Here is a 17,541-nt window from a genome sequence, read left to right on the forward strand (position 1 = left end):
TTTTGAAAACTAGAAAAAAAAAGTTACGTGTTGCCATTTTGGTTGTACTTTTTCAGCTTTAGCTGCCTTAAGAAGTTATTGTTTATTAATGACATAAAGGAGGCAATGCATATATTAAGATGTGTCCCATATGACAGAAATAGAGCTGTCCATTCAAAATGGTAATTTGAGAACAAAGGAGGAACATTTTAGAGGAAAGCAGCGACAAGCTAAGTAAATGCAGCTGATGTTGCATCATACTTCAAACATTCTTCAAATTAACAGTATGTCAAGGGGCAGCTTACAGAGAGAATGCTTCTTTTAGATAAAGAACAAAACCTGGCATCTTTTCAGATCATTCTACAATCTGGAAAAAAAAAATCCTTCAACTGAAGCGGAAAAAGGGGACATTAAAAAAATTTGACTGTTCAAATATCCCAGGTTCTAAATGCTGCTATTTGAATAAAATGAGATTTTACCTCTCAGGTATCTTGTATGTGATCGATACAGAAGAAGAGTGTAAAGCAACAGTAGTCTAATAACACTCGCATCACTAAGACAGTAACTGTTTACACATTACAGCAAACTGCTCAGGCGGGCAGACAGAAAGGAGGAGAAAAAAGCAGAACTTTAAAGGTGAAGGGTTTCAGAGAAATGAACAGAATCCAGATAAAAACATTCCAGATATTTTATTAAAAATAAAAATGAATTCCCAAAGTTATTCAGAAATGTTATAATGAAATAATTTTCTTCCACAGTTTACATTGTTTAGAATTGAATTGTTTTTTGCATATTGATTTAATGTGGTAATAATCATATCACATAATTTGAACAGTCTGCTTTATTAGCTTCTTAGTTTTCTTTTGACCTGAGGATGCCCGGGGTTGGCAGAGTTCTCTACTTTTCTACAAAACAAAGGTTTGGTGTTATCAGACAACAATTAAGAGCAAAAGTGTATCCATGTTTAAAATTAAATAGACTGTGCCATGAAGCATTCTTTTGATTATGGCAAAAACACAATCAAAGATTTTAGGAAAAAAATAGTTATTTTTTGTCAAGAAACGGTGTTAACATCAGATGATTATCTGTGGGATGATCCAAACAAAAGTATCTTTAATAAACAGTGCCAAAAAAAGGAAATATCTTATGGTTACATAATCAATATTACATATTCAGATACATATATGCTTGTTCTTATTTCATGCTATGATCATGATGGACCATTTAAAAACTGTAACCTTATTTTAGAACATGCCATACTTTAAAAGGTGAATACAAAAATAGAGAAATAAAATTAAATTTCATGTTCCTTAAGAGCACCAAATGTGAAAGCAACACCATAATAAGAAAGCAGATTTATTTTAAGGTTCTGTTTCCAGTATTCAAAATGAGATTTTCTCATAATCCACTTCAGTGGAATAGCACTCCAGATGTTCATCTCGCAGCTGTTGAAATGTTATTCCTCACCATGAGGCCACTATAGAAGTTATGGCAGCCGTGTTACATTCACATGACCATAACTGCACAGCTTTACTACTGTCATTCAATTACATGCTGCAGAAATCAAATGACACAAATATTAATTCTCCAAAAAGATAATAAATCACGAAATGTTTCACCAACATAAATATGTATCCCAAGATGTACTCTGCTTTTTAGTAATTTATCATTTAGAAATTATAATATTTGCGGGACTAAAATACATTCTACAAAATGAACTGCTTTACTGATGTTAATTTACCTCGGAGATTCAGATAATTGACTTGCTTAAGTAAAAATCTGAAGGCTGTAAGCAATTAGTCCTGATTGATCTCTTTAAACATTTTCCCATTTTTTTTACATAATTAAAAAAAATAAACCTCGGTACAGCAGAGCTGTCGAATCCCTCCAGAGCATAATTCTGATGGACACTTAGGATGGATCGGCTTACTCAACCAACCGTTTCACTTACACTTAATCAGAATGGAAATAAGAATGTGCATAAAATTATGTATTACCCAGCAATTACCCAGCTTTAAAACGCAAAGCCCTATTTTTCACTCATTAAACAAACCTAAAATGTTTGAAATGTTTGCTTAAAAATTATCTGTTGTACCCCTCAAAATGTATGTGATATTAACTCAACGTTTTATTCCACATGTTGGTATTTTAACTGCAATGTTTTAATGTTTGGACTACAAGTTGTAAAGAAAAATACCAATTGCTGGATATTTGGAAAAGCCATATCCTGCCAAGGGGACTTGAAAGCCCCCTCTAGTGCACAAATGCTAACACTAAGATGAAGGCTTGATGTTTTAAGCTTTATTGATTAAAGCTGTGTTGTTTAATGCAATCAATCATTTAATCTATCAAGCAAAACTTAAATCAATGAATCAATGTTGGATTTTGACCAGACCAAAGCAGCGTCTTTCCAGTGTTAGTCAAGAGACATTTTCTCTTTGTCTTTTCAGGATCTTCTGAAGCAGCACAGTAGAAAATGGTAGCTCACTGAAGGTGATACTCAGTACCAGAGTTTCTGGAGGTTTCTGGAGGTGTCAAGAACCAGATAATTAGCTATTTCTCTTTCTTCTCAGAAGCAGTTAGAAATGAAGTTATAGGCTGTATAAAGTGTAAATATTTTACCTTTGTTAGATCAGCACACTTGGTTGAAATTAAGACAGATAGCTCTTAGTTAACTTCTTGCATAGCAGAACTGAAGCTCGTGTTAATAAACGTTAATAAAGGAGGTATTCTACAAATCTGTTAACAGAAGCAAAGATTGTGGAAGGTGGTTTGAGTCGAAATATAAATCTACGAAATGGATTGATGGTCTTAACAGAGTAATTAACATTAGATTGTATCAGGTCACAACATGAGGCTTTCCCTAAGATGCTTGTTTCATTGTTAGCTCGTCCGAACTAATGGTATGGTTATAATCAGACAGAAAGAACAGAAACAAAAGTTGTTTTTGGTATCATCAAAGACATTTAGATACACTACCACTGAAGAGAAGAGGTGAAAGTCAGGTTAAAGTTTTCCAATTAAAGTATACTGTAGGCAATTTAGTTTTGGCTGCAGAGATAAGCAGCAGATTTCTGCAATAAAGAACTTGTTAAGACTTCACATGTGCACTATTTGTCTCACCACCATTATAACAAACAGGCTGCCAGAGACCATCGAAGCTGTTAAAAAAAAAATGCAGATGTGAGAATAAAACAAGGAACAACTGCAACCAATACAGAATATTGAATACTTTTTTTTCCAAGGAAGTTTTCAATTTCCTGATGGCATGGGTATACTGTATACAGGTCATGTGCCAAATCGCTTTGAGTGGCATCATAGACATCGTGTGCATGCTGCTTCAGCCACCACAGCTTATTAAATGCAGTTCTGTCGGCTGATTCCACTTTGAACTCTCTTGGAAGTCACTAGGGAAAGGGAAAACAAATCATGGCAGGAGCACCAAGATGAACATTACCTCAGCTGCTTCTTCCCTCTGCAGAGGAATGGATGAGATAACTCCCTTCAGGAGATGGCTTTATCACAAGCAATGTAAATCAATTCACTCGTTCCAAACACTTGGCATTCCTCAAGTGTCTCAAACAATTGAATTATTTGATCCTAGGGGACGACTAAAATGAAGCTCTGCATTGTATAGACTGCATACTTGTCTTTACAGAACTTCTGTACTGATTATCTACTGAAAGAAAACAACAAAGGGACGTAAAATTGGAAGGATGCTTGATGTGAAATAAGTTACAATGAAAGGAGATGGGCATGTTAAAACAGTAATAGCCAACACTCCTGGGCAAACTTTCTAATTCATTAAAGTTTCAAATACAGTAGATATTCCAAAAGACGTTCAACATCTGTGTTGTGCCTTTAAAAGCTCTGTTTTAGTAGATTAAAAAAAAACTGTGCTAATCGAAAAGATGGAAAGTAGCTTATTCTGCACATAGCTTAGAAAATACCGAGATATTGTTCTTGCAGATTCACATGGGACCGTGGTGCAAAATTGATCAAGACCATCTGACCTGCCCCAGCTGCCTACTTGTTATCTTAGCAGGAAGAGGCCATGCTGTGCAATCAGGAGAAATGTACCGCATTGCAGGATAAACGGGGTGGCGGGATGGCTTGTTTTGGTACAGGTCATCCTATAAGGCGACGTTTATCAATAGTGATAGTGCATTTTTTTTTCTCACCACAAAATTCCTGTAACAGAAATGACTGCATTGTTTTCTGGTGCAAATGGGTAGGTCTAAACAGACCGTCTTCTGCTATAAGATGTGCAGCGAACATCGCGTTCTTTCTTATCTGTCAAAAACGTACGAGCTTCTCCCCCAAAAAACCCGCATGGTTTCACTGCCCTGGAGCAAAGACAAAAAAATGTAATAAGCATATTTTTTAATTTAAAAGGATTTTCCACTCCACCCGAAAGTGTCTCTAAAACGGTGTTTTACTCCACTAATGCCATTATGATTATTTTAATTGCATTTGTATCATTTTCGCGGTGTCATATTATTACATGCATACATAATGAAACTTCCTATTCAAAACTTACTTTTCATCCCAAAACCTTATCAGTGCCCTTTAATGAATACAATTACCTAATATATACCGTTCCTCAAATAAGTAAGCTGTCTCAAATGTTTGAACTTTATGTCCAATAGAGAATTTAAGAGTATTTCTGGAGAACGTGTTAAATTTACTCATTTATTTAATTCTCTGCCTTTAAATATATTATATTGCCAACAAGAGGACATCTGTATATTTACAGAAAGCTCATCTTCTGCACAGAGGGCAAAATGAATACACATTTGACATTTGTCCAGCATCATATTAAAAACCACAACCTTAAAACATGTTTGAAGAGAAACAGTGTAACTGAATCTCCAATTTGCAGTCATTTCAGGCGTCATAAAATGGGAACTAAATGAATACGTGCAGAACAGTGATAAAGGAAGCAGAACTGGGAAGCACTGGTTTATACTCTCACACCTTGTGTTTTTTTAGAATCCAGTTTGAGTTGTTCAATAAAAAATGTTTCTGAGGAGCAAATTTAGAGTACGATGATCCCAAGAAGCCTAAAAACAAATTGACTTTCTTTGCATCAGCTAGTATTACAACTTGGGCTATGATTGAATAGAGCACAATCAACTCTCTAAGTGAAGGATTCCTTGAACATTAAATGTTGTGAACTACTTATTTTTGCCATTACTAAATTATTGAGGAAAATTTAGAGTGAAGTCTTTGGATCTTTCTGGTCTTTCTCTACCTCATTCTGTTTTTAAAAATGTACAGTCATAAAAATCACAGTCAGGACAGCTCAGAAAATTACTGAGTCTATTATTGTTCAGTCTGTAGGTGTTCCAGCACATCTTAGTCAGTCACAATTATGTCAGTCACCAGGCAACAATTTTTTGTTGTTCAATTTAAAGTCCAGCAGGTTTTCAATCCAAAAGTTGTCTTTAGGATCTATCTACAAGCTAACGCACAAAAACACAAACATTCTTATTAAGTTGTTGGTTTTCTGATTTTATTTTTTTAAACATTTAAAATTTCATACATATCACTTTGTTAAAATTGGCTCTTAAAGATGATCAAGGTTGGGAAGCACATGCTGATATTAATACAAAATAAATGTTTCCATTAAAAAATTGGTAATTGGTAAAAGGGGTAATTAATATATTGTTCAAAATAATGACTAATCTTTCAAATATATAATTTATTTACTCCACAAAAAAAAAACAAGGATTTGGTCATATACGGGATTTATGATATATTATTTAATACGAATGAATAATGACACCTGTATGTATTAAATGTCATTACGGTTAGTGCAGTGTCTACTTCTGTGGAAATATTTCTTTTTAGCTCTTCTCATGAAAGAATCACAACCTCAAAAACCATTACATCAGTTAATTTAGTCAGTATTTTATCTAGTAGAAACAATTCTCATCATTTTTATATCTCCCTTCTGGCATGCTTGAATGATAGCAATTAATTACCTTTACTGATTATGTTTCACAGCTGTGAGAGTAATACAACAAAACAAGGCATATCACTAAAATTAGCAGGACTTTCAATCAACAAACCAATTTGCTGGCACAAACAGGGGTGGGCATCAGAAGTTATCAGCAGCAGTGCCTTCGGGATTTCCTGTGAGAAATGTTCCTGTGGGATACTATAACAGGAGTCCATTTTAATTACTACCACTGACAATATATTTCAGATTTCAAAGAGCTGAACAAACACAGACTCATTCACTTTACAGTATCTTTTAAACAATTTTTCACAATCTCCATCAAAAACAGGTCTGAAATATGTGGTAGATATGCTAACTTTTATGACAGACTACATAATACTGTTATAAAGGTTTTTACCTGTCCATGGTCATTTGACGTTTTTAAGACATCTCTGCAACCAAACAACAAATACTGTAACACATTCTCAATAATAATAATAATAATAATAATAATAATAATAATAATAATAATTGCTTACACTTATATTGCGCTTTTCTGGACACTCCACTCAAAGCGCTTCACAGGTAATGGGACTCCCCTGCACCACCACCAATTTCTATGTTATCATAAATAAAGTCATAGTGAAACAAACAATTTTAGTCAAGTGAACCAGTAAATATTTTGTTACGAATCAAACTACAGTTGAAGGGAGAGAAAACTATTGTATAGACCTGAGTAGCGCTAATGCTCCTTTAATTTTTTTAATAACTTCACAGTTGCCTATGGGATTTTCCTTTAAAACAGCTCATTGGAAAAAAAAAAACTGTTCAGATACAACAGATTTACACCCAAAAATACAGAAGTGTCCACCCTGAAGAACAACAAAAGAAAGAGAATGTTGCTTATTTGACCCAACAAGAGGCCCATTTTGTTAGATCTTGATATCCAAACTAATTATAACAACAGGAGAAAATAACAAGGTGCATGAACTGCAAGTTTCCACTCCTTTTGTATGTAACAGAATCCTAAGTTAGTTGAAAACAAATGGAGCTAACTGAAACTGGTGGTGATTGGAGGCGATTTTCTTTTCTTTTGGGGGGGAAGCTCTATGAGCATGAACAGATGTGACTGTGCCAAAAAGGTAACATTGCCAAAAGCGTGCTTCTCGTGTTGCAAAGAAAAAAAAGCAAATCCAGGCAGTGATCACCTTGACCCCTGCAGAGCACCTAACTCTCTCCTTTACTAGGCTGCCAATGATTCCCTCTTCTTCCCTTTTAATCTCGGAGATTACCGAGAAAGTGGGAGACAAGGCTTCAGCTTTCATGAAAGACTTGAAACAGGCAGGACTTGAGCTGGGTAGAAGTATAGGAAGAGATAGGAGGATGTCACTGTGCCCTGTAATTTAACTTTCTCGGATGCCTCCAAAAATATTCCCAGTCCTTGAGCTGAATGATAATTGCCTTTTGGCCGCAAAATACCAGAACGCACCTTTAGTTCATTGTTCATTAAAATGATCTCCTGTTGAGGTAAAACTGAATTACAATGACAACAGAACATGGACATTTACGAATGGTTACAAATAACTGCTCCCACTAAGAAAGTCAGATGTTGCAGCATGAACAAGATGCTCCTTACTATCAGAGCCACATCACAAAACATGTCAAGGGAAAGTAGTTGAATGAATTATCTTTGAGAAATAAGGAATTAGATACAAAGCCCTGTGACCATACATATTTCATTCAGGGTCAGTATAATCTTGAGTGAATGAATGCGAATTTAACTGGGTATTAAAGTATACAACATTTTTCTTCAACCCATCATCAACGTTACGGATTTGAAAAATAAATAAACAGGCCTCTAACTGGAACTGGAAAAGAACCCTATATCTTTCACCTCTTTTAAATCTGGGCTGCGTCTTTAATGCTGCCCCACAAAGATCACAGCACTGCGTGGTGAAAAGTGTCGTTTTGTTGTGTGAGACCTAATGCATGTATGAAAGGAACATTCCCAACCGATTTCAGTAAAGAAACAAATGGAATTAAAAGTATAAAGTGTGGAATTTTAAGAGTCTCTGTTGTATCAATTAGGTAAAAACTGGGAAGACAACAGTGACTGTATTAATGATGTGCAGACAGAAAAGTAATAGCGGGTTCAGCTCCAGATGCACACAGCTGTTAAAAGTTGAAATTCTTAATCCTGGCATAGCTGCTAAGTAGCAAGCAGGCTGCACTTTGAAAGAGACCATTCCAAAATCATGGAATTTGAACTACTACTTTGAACTGTTTTTGGCACATTTTAAGACAGATCTTGCATTGAGAAAAACAAAGACACCTACGTGTGGAGGCGGTGGGGTTGGTGGGAGGAATAGGAGATTTCGGTGTGGACAACAGAAAAAGAGCCTTGATGCTTTGTTCGATAAATTGCAATGAGTTATGTATTTTTTTGCACAGTGTATCCACATTTAAAGCCTTATGGAAAAGCATTTCTTTTGCAAAAAAAAACCACCTTAAGCCATCTACTATTGCTATATTAAACTACATAGCCTCTGATAGCTTCATGACACCTTGCTCTGAATGGATCTTTGTGATCCATTGCCTGCTAAAAGTTAGTTGTATCATCATCATCTTTGAGGATAGGATAACAATAGAGCAAAACATGCTTGGAAGCATAATAGTCTGTATAATTAATCATTTAATTGCAATTGCAATCACAATAATTAGGAATTAGTGTTTTTTTATAAACTGATAAATCAGTGGCAGGAAGGACTTTCAAATGTTCAGGAGGAATTGTATAACACATCAGAACCTTACGTATTGCCTTCTACTGGAAATACAGTCCTTGTCCAGCTAAATGAATACCAGGCATATACTGGATTCTAAATGTCTGCAGTGTCCTGGGCAGTAAAAGCTCATCTGGCCAAAGATTTTGTGGAAATGGATGACAGTACAATCTAAACCCAAGTTTTTCCTGCTTTCGCCAAAAGTATTTAATCAGTGCCATGTTGTATAGCACAGCTGTCCAAAGCTGTATGCGCTACATGCCATCTCTGACAATTATAACAGAAGATATGCAGATTATGATGATATCTGAAAAACCTCAGTTGAAATGCTACAGAGGTTGGATTTCTTATGGGCATCAAATCACTTATACTAATAATTGCTTTGCTTCCATACAAAACTCATCATAAAGGATCTCAAAATAATTCCAGTACAGGTGGGGGCCCACTTCATTTACCCCTGAGTGACGCTCAGCAGCCCCACTGCACAGCAGTTCAGGTGGACAAGGGACAAGGTAGTTCAACAACAGAATGAAACAGGAACTTTAGGGAGGCCAGGTTGTGCTGGCCCAAAGTACGATTTACCCAGGACATTGGAGTTTACCACCTTATGAACACTGCTGTGGAATCTTTAGTGACCAAGCAGACTGAACTCTGGGTTAATGTCTCTGGGGCACTGGTATTGCATTTCTGGACCATATTGAGGAGTTCCACCTACTGGTCTACTAACACTACTTACATAGGCAACCTGGAGTTCCTCCTAAGTGTTTTCCTATTTAGCTTCTGAGAACATGATCAGACTTCAAGGCATTGACATTCTTGCCAAAAACACCACAGACACCTCCTTCTCCCCATCGATCCAGGGCTTATACTCACTGAATGATCTCCTTCTCTAGGGCTTCCTGCCTGCTGGAAATACTCTGATAATGACAAGGTGTAATCTTACATTCTCCTACATGCAATTCAGCAGCTAAAAGTCTCACAATTCTTTCTTTTGCGTAGGTTCAGTCTTGGGTTTTCTGTGAGTTTCTTTCAAATCCGCTAAACTAAAATGTCAAAAAGGTTTTTCCACTTGGCCTGCTCCTGTTCTGATCTATATAATGCAAATGGGAGAATATTCTATCAACATATGGATGCACTTGCCTGTATATGCCTATTTTGCACATGGTTGCACATGATTGAGAATACCATCATGTTCCAAAATGTTGCTTCTTATCAACACATACATAAATAACGCTTCAAGAAAACATGTAACTAGGGAGGTGTACTGTACGCAGTCTGTATGAAACATTAAGATGGCCCCCAGTGTAACTGTTATTATGGGTCTACATGCAGTTGCAGTTACCCCTGATGTCAGCTCTGGGTGTATAATTACAGCTATTAAATAATATTGCTGGAAGATAAGGCCCTAGGCCCTTTCTTCTAGTGAACTAAAAATTGTACACAGATTTTACCACATCACAGATTTCTCACAGCACAATATTAGGACACGTCTCCACACACACCACAGAATTATCAATTAGTGTTTAATAGCTAGTATTTTGCATTTGTTTTAAAAGTAATGATATTCCCTTTAATCAAAAATACCACAAAACGCACAGATAAAGTAACATTTTATTTGTTAATATGTTAAGATTTTTATCTCATGAGCATCTTGAGGGACATGATCTAACGATGCTGGAATATTCTGCCTGTTTTTATCCGAGGTCACGCTCACTGGAAATAAAGTCTGCGTTAATAGGTCTTTGGTTCCTGTACGTACTACCTGTTTATAGAAGCTCTTGCCGCTGACAGCCAGTGTGCCGACTCTCTTATGATTAACAATGTTAATTTAAAAATGTCTAGGCTGTAGCAGCTGAAGTGCTCAAAAACAGAGACTCCCAAGATTCCTATTTTAGGAGAAAAGCACAACTGCTATGGATTAAAAGGTATTATCGGCAAAATAGAGGTGCTACAATGCTGCTCTGAAGCCAGAGAAGATGCCAGAATAATGTAATTGTACTTTTTTTCCTAAATGGTGAATATGACGTTACTCGGTGGTTACTGAGAAACACTGCCTTCGAATGTGATAACCACCTGCTATACTGATCTCTTCTTAATCCTACTCTATTGAATACAAGATTCCAGGCAGAGTAAGGTCCACACGTTGCCAGGTGATCAGCGAATTTAAGAACCTCAGATTAATTTTCCTTCAAAGATCCGTCAGTCCCCTGCAGAAAGTCAATGTGAATTTTTTAAATTTTTAAAAGAGGGCTAAACGTGGTGTTGTTGATATTTTGGGGGGTAAAGGTAGACAAAAATAGACCCACTGCCTAGTTAAATGACAGAGGATAAAGAGTGGTAACAGGCACTTTGAATATCTTCGATTCATGTAACATTTATGCACAATTTCAGTCATATACTCTGTTTTATTAATGTGTCATGTTTATTTGAGTGAGCAAATAATCAAGACACTCTAGAACTGTTCTAGCTAAAGCTAAAGACACCAAATGAAAGGTTTCAGTAAAGAAATACGAACATATTAACTCCAAAGTAGGAGTTGTTAACATACAGCTTTATGCAAGAAAGATTTGTTTACTCACAACACTGAACAATTAGAAATGGTTTGAAAGCTCTACTCACTTTACTAAATTGTCAGCTTTTCACTTGATTCCAGTGACGTTTTTAGTTTTTAAAAGGCAAACCCCACAGGTTGTTGGCCTTCTATCAAGGCAACTGCCTTTGTCTTTCCCTAAAAAAATGTGAACCTGTAAAAGAAGAAGCTTGCAACTGAGCATTTTCGCTCTCTCCTGCTGACATTTACTTCTTATTCTTTTTCCTTATGCTCACGTACATACAGCATTTGATAAGATGGTGTTTGTAATAAAATATTCTTTCAGAAGTTCATTAAAATAAATTATCTTTAATTGCTTAGCTATTACAGAAGGGCATTAATATAAAATCTGGGTCCTTCTGTGATTTGTTGACAGTGTGCTTTTGCTTCATTTAACACAGTAATTAAATATATTCAGCTTTAGAAATCTACAGTGTTCGTAACTAAATGTTTTGTAGAGATGTATTAAAATATATAATTGCGAGAATTACGGATTTATAATGAATCCTGTAAGGAGTTTCGGGACATTTGCATTACGACACCGACTAAGCCACCAGCAATCCGTTAGGTTTTCAGTTCACAAATACTTGACAGGAAAAACTTCTAAATGAGCAAGTAAATCCTGACAGAATAGGTCGTTCAGACAGATTTCAGTCACGGGTAAGCTCACTGAGACAGCTACGCCATCTAGTGGCTAACCTTTTTTTTTACAGTAATAACATACTGTAAATTTACATTTTCAGATGTTTAGTGCTATTGACTACTACTATATTGTTGTAATATCCGACCACTTAAGAATATCAGATATAGTACTCTATAGAGTCCTACAAAATAATTAACACAATTACGAACACTTAACACTCCTTAGAAAAAAATCAGAATTTGTAAACCTTAAACCAAGAAGAAAATTGGCATTTCAACATATTCGACAACATACGAAGAAACATAGGACAGATATCCAAATCTATTTTTAAGAGACATGAAACAGACATTTGCGCAGCGAGAATGATTCTCAATTTAAAGTCTGAAATATCTATGAAATTGAAATAACTACGGTATCTCAGGCGAAGTTTATTGTCATGCTTTTCATGTAATTTAAAAGATAATAAACAATTCATCTGATAATACTATGAGCTACACGTACGTGACTTCATATCAGAATCGTTATTTTCACCGTTGTATAAAAGTATAGTTAAGTGCATTTGAAATAAAAAACAAACTCACCACATCTGTCTTTCAGAACCGAAGCCAGGCTGAGGGTTTTACATTTATAACTCATTTTCCCAAAATGCAGTTCATGTTTGCTAAAGGTCAAAGTTGAGGGGTCAGCTGGGAGGCAAACATGGCAGCGTTCAGCGCGACAAGGTGTTTGTTAGGATATTCAGCTCAGCTCAGAAATGCTGCACGGACGCCGCACACTTTGCTCAGATGTGCAAGAAAGATGCTGTGCAGTGAGTCGTCAGCTAGTAACAGTGAGTTTATCTTTATGGTTTTCCCCGATGCATTTGCCGTATTGACCTTGCTCCCTAAGTGGTGTCGATGTTGGTGTTGCTGATAGTAGCACCTTATTTATTTCTTAATTTATTATATTTTTAAACAATTCTTAACGTTCTATCTCATTTTTTTGCAGTCATATTTTTCTTTTAGTCACTGTTGAAGTTTTTATGTTCTCCCAAAGAAACCCGTACTCAAAAGTAGCTTTCTGCGTACGAAATTTACTATATTTCAAAATATGTCGATGATGTTTTCAGTGATTTCTCTGTTTAGGTTCACCAGATGTCAGGAAACCCGAGTTCTCAGATGAAGTTATTCAGGATATTTTGACTAAAATCACCGGGATGGATTTGCACAAAATATTTCGACCCATTAAACAGGAACTAAAGCCACCAATATATAAACTCATGACAGATAAACAACTTGAAGAGGTAAAGTTCCTTAAATGCTAAATTATATTTTACTTATTATCAGTGATTGTATTATAAGCATGTCGGAAATGATTAGATAATTTGTATTTAACTGTAAACTTTAGGTTTTTATTCCTATTTTGAATATAGAAGGCACCATTATGACCAGTTCCATACTTATATTCTTATTTCAAATGATTTAATTGACTGCGTGGCTGCCTTTTAAAATGCTGTAGTGACAGGAATCCAAAAAATGTTGCTTTAGATAAAGTACACATCAATGAAGCCTTTTCCTGAGAATTTTTCAGTATGAAGGGTGGAGACATTATGTCTCAAATATTCCCAGAGGCAAGTTTAAATTTTAACAGGACTGAGTGTCAAATTAAAATCATAACATACGGCTAATAAGATCTGTAAGTATCCTAACTTGACTCACTCTCTCGCTTACATTAATCTACTAACATTTCAAATGTTTTATAGGCTACACAACAGGCTGTAGAAGTAGCCAAAAAGAATTTGAAAATGCCCCCTGTGCTGCCAGAAAGAAAGCCAATTAACAGTGTTTTGGCAGAAGACAAGGTTTTGGAGGGACTGGAAACTGCCAAATATGTGTTTACTGATATCACTTACAACATTCCACACAGAGTGAGTATCTTCATCAAGAAAATGACCCTGCAACTTACAACTGGCAACCCACTGAAGGTCTTCATGCATGAGCCTGGCCAGTACCTGGATGGGAGACCTCCTGGGAAAGCTAAGGTTGCTGCTGGAAGAGGTTTTAGTGGGGCCAGTAGGGGGCGCTCACCCTGCGGTCTGTGTGAGTCCTAATGCCCCAGTATGGTGACGGGGACACTTTACTGTAAAAAGGTGCCGTTCTTCAGATGAGACATAAAACAGAGGTCCTGGCTCTTTGTGGTCATTAAAAATCCCAGGGCACTTCTTGAAAGGAGTAGGGGTGTTACCCTGGTGTCCTGGCCAGATTTTCACCAGGCCTTTACCAGTCATGGCCTCCTAATAATCCCCATCTATGAATTGGCCTCATTACTCTTTTCTCCTCCTCACTGATAGCTGATGTATGGTGATCTTACTGTTGCACTCTGGCTGCCATCGTATAATCCAGATGGTGGCTACACATTTGTGGTGGAGGGGAGTCCCCCTTACTTTTAAAGGCTTTGAGTTGAGTGTCCAGAAAAGTGCTACTGTATATAAGTGTAAGGAACTATTATTATTAAGAGAAAAATGTTACTGTGATTTTGGTGTAGAGATCAACAGTTTCATCTTGACCAGAATGTAAACGTGTAAGAATCCCTTGTGAAGTAATAACTGCATTCAAAACCTCCCGAATCATACTTTAAAATGCAGCTGCATTAAACTGAGTGAACAACTCAGGAGTTGGGTAGCTGAGCTCAGCTCAGTTAGCTGTCAGGATCTGCTTTTAATAAAAGGTTGGTGTGTTTTTTTTCCTCCAGGAACGCTTTATAGTTATCAGAGAGCCAGATGGTACTTTACGCAAAGCTTCTTGGGAAGAACGGGATCGGATGCTGCAAATATACTTTCCTAAGGAGGGCAGGAGACTAACTCCACCACCGGTCTTTAAAGAAGAAAATCTCAAGGTGAAATGAAACAAAACTTGGCTATAGTACTGTGGCTTGGCCCGCACTCTCTCTGTATATAAACTGGGGTAATTATAAGCTTGCCTTGTCATGTATCTAAAGTCAAAAGGATATGTACCTCTAAAGCCTTAGTAAAACCTGGACTGCATCTGGTGTTCACTAAAATAATTCAAATGTAAAAAATAGATTCCGTAAGAGTAAGGAACCTACTATTAGAGACTGCAGGTCTGCAAGCATTGGCTACCTTAGTCCCTACTTCAACTGTTATGTGTGTTTCACTGTCCAGGTTGTGTTTCTCCAAGATCGCCACCAGGATATACTGGACCTCTGTCTTGTCCAGTTTGAGCCAGATTCCTCCGATTACAGAAGGGTAAGTACAACTACCTTCTTTTATTTGGAAAATTATGAGCGTAGTTGGGGACATTGCAATACAACTTTTCTCTTTATAATTTGAAGAATGTTTTTTTTTCAGCTGAGCAGAATGCATGTTGTTCATGACAAACAGGGCCCTTGTGATGTGATTTTTATCCTGATTAGACATGGGCAATTCAGTCACACTGTCAGTAAACATCAGAAAGCTAATTAAATATATTTTTCTAAAAACAGGTTCACCAGCTAACCTACGATGACATTGAAAAACAAGGAAAATATGACCTCCTGCGTTCGACAAGACACTTTGGCGGAATGGTTTGGTATTTGGTCAATGCAAAACGAGTGGATGGCCTACTGATTGATATGATCCAGAGAGACCTGTAAGTCACCTTTTGGGGGAGATTGCTGGTGTTCTCAGCTAAATACTAAGATCTAACTTAGATCGAGAAGAGAATGTTGAATGTAAATATTTTTTTTCAACAGGATCCAAGATGCTGCAAGTCTTGTTCATTTGTATCATATAGTGCATCCACATTGTCAGTCTGCTGCTGAGGCCACAGAAAAGCAAGTGGATGGGATTGACCTGGTTAAGGTAAGCACTTCACATTTTTGAAGTGTAATTAATGCACATGATGGTAAAATCTAGGGATTTCTGTAACTCAAAGGCAAGCATATACAAATATGCTTGTGAAATGGTGTGCTTTGGTTCTCTTTTCAGTTTGTAAGTTCTAAACATTAAGAATTAGGGAAAACAGGGGAAATACATATTCTCTTTGGAAAGAAAAATGTGTAGGAAAGAATGTACCGACTACATTTGTGAAAAGAAAGGGTTAAAGATATTCCGTCTCCTGTTCTCAGTTATGGCTCGGATAGCTAATGTTTCTGTTTTGCCACAGATGTCAAGTAAAGGCCACTTCAGAACCAATTTTCAACAAGTTTGACCTCAAAGAGAAGAGGCCACCTGGAGAACTATGCATCTCCAGAGTGAATCATTACACAATGACAGGCTGCTTCCCTTAATCTGGGTGAAGCACATGAATTGACAAACTCGGTGCATCAGTTTAGTCATGGATGATATTGAGGTCATATTGTACTTTTGCATAATTCGTTTAACACATTGATTGCCATCTGAGTTCTTAATATATGGTTTAGCAAAGCGGGACTTTTCTGCATGCCAATTTTAACTAACCTACAATGTAAAGACTGCAGAACACTTTTATGAACTTTAAATTTTAAACCCAACAACCTTCATTATCTTCATTTATATTGAACACCTTGTTTGCATTATTGTATTCTAGAGCTCAATATTAAGAAATCTAAAAATACAATTCATCACAAGCTGATGGAGCACATTAAAAATCTCTAAAGACCAGTGACTTGTTGACCTTTACAACAACTTTAACCACTTTCCTATCTGTAAGAATCCATTATATGCATGCATTGCTGAAGTGTTTTAGTACAGATGTAGTAAATTACAAGATGGAAGTTTTAATCTATACCACATTTAAGGATGCAAATTCACTTTTAATTCCTAAAGAACTGTAAACATTTTACTAAAGATTTAAACTCCTAAAAATGTATTTTGCTCCTGGGTCACTGTGCACATTTTAACTCCATGCCTCAGAAATGATCCCATCTTCTTGAATGAGCACTTTAGATTGGGGGGTTGAGAATTAAAAAGGGGTACAGCATTTGGAGCAGGATTCCAAATCCTGCATTCCTGAAAGAGGTATCTTTATATTTCTTAATAGTGAAAACATGTGAGTTCCAGAAAGCAGTAAAGCAAAACAAAAAAGACCCAGGACATCCATGGATCCAAGGAAATGGTCTGATCTAATGTAGTGTTTTATGATCTATGCCTTAGTAGTCTTTAAAGAGAAAAATAGGGATATGTGCAATATTAGATGATTGTTTTTTTTTTCCCCACTGTGTGTGGCTAAAATCTGAAATATTTTCTTTTCAAGATCTTTGCCAAGACAGAATCCCAGAAGTCTGGATACATTGAACTTGCTCTACAAGCCTATCAGGAGACAACTCTTGAAAGCTCTGCTTAATCTGGCCTGACTTCAGCTCTTCCTAATATGAAAAAGACTGCTGCTTTAACAGATTTCCATTACATATTCTTTGTTATGATAAATTACTTTTGAGTCAGAAGGTTGTTTATAAATAAAGATTTTTTTTCTGGTTTAACAGATCCCCTTTAGATATGCAGCAAGTATTACCAGTATCTTTTAGTGCACATACAGGCTACCAGTCTAAAATCTGTTAAGAGGTTGTGTCTCTAAGGTTATCTTTTAATTTTTGATTAAATAAAGGATAACATTAAGATTACATTTTTGTACATACTGTACTGTACATT

The 17,541-nt window shown here is 36.3% G+C and overlaps 1 protein-coding gene and 1 long non-coding RNA gene across 3 annotated transcripts; one reads left to right on the forward strand and one right to left on the reverse strand.

Moving 5' to 3' along the window:
* Window positions 1-653: 653 nt before the first annotated feature.
* Window positions 654-11,442, reverse strand: LOC148677071 (uncharacterized). Its single transcript, XR_015929657.1, has 4 exons — window positions 11,323-11,442; window positions 6,054-9,793; window positions 4,161-4,325; window positions 654-3,386 (listed from the first exon to the last, which is right to left on the reverse strand). It is a non-coding gene; the product is annotated as an uncharacterized LOC148677071 (long non-coding RNA).
* Window positions 11,443-12,598: 1,156 nt separating this feature from the next.
* Window positions 12,599-17,513, forward strand: mrps22 (mitochondrial ribosomal protein S22). Of its 2 annotated transcripts, XM_088617409.1 has the most exons (8): window positions 12,599-12,765; window positions 13,061-13,218; window positions 13,678-13,842; window positions 14,667-14,810; window positions 15,097-15,180; window positions 15,417-15,562; window positions 15,666-15,774; window positions 17,147-17,513. In XM_088617409.1, exons 1-8 carry the CDS (start codon window positions 12,636-12,638, stop codon window positions 17,234-17,236), a joined length of 1,026 nt encoding a protein of 341 aa, XP_088473535.1. In that variant the 5' UTR covers window positions 12,599-12,635; the 3' UTR covers window positions 17,237-17,513. The 2 variants fall into 2 exon arrangements, with proteins under 2 accessions (XP_088473535.1, XP_088473543.1); XM_088617417.1 differs by lacking the exon at window positions 13,678-13,842.
* Window positions 17,514-17,541: the final 28 nt, after the last annotated feature.

This window comes from Lepisosteus platostomus, chromosome 2 (genome assembly GCF_059453375.1).
Source record: "Lepisosteus platostomus isolate fLepPlt1 chromosome 2, fLepPlt1.hap1, whole genome shotgun sequence".
NCBI classification, from domain to species: Eukaryota; Metazoa; Chordata; class Actinopteri; order Semionotiformes; family Lepisosteidae; genus Lepisosteus; species Lepisosteus platostomus.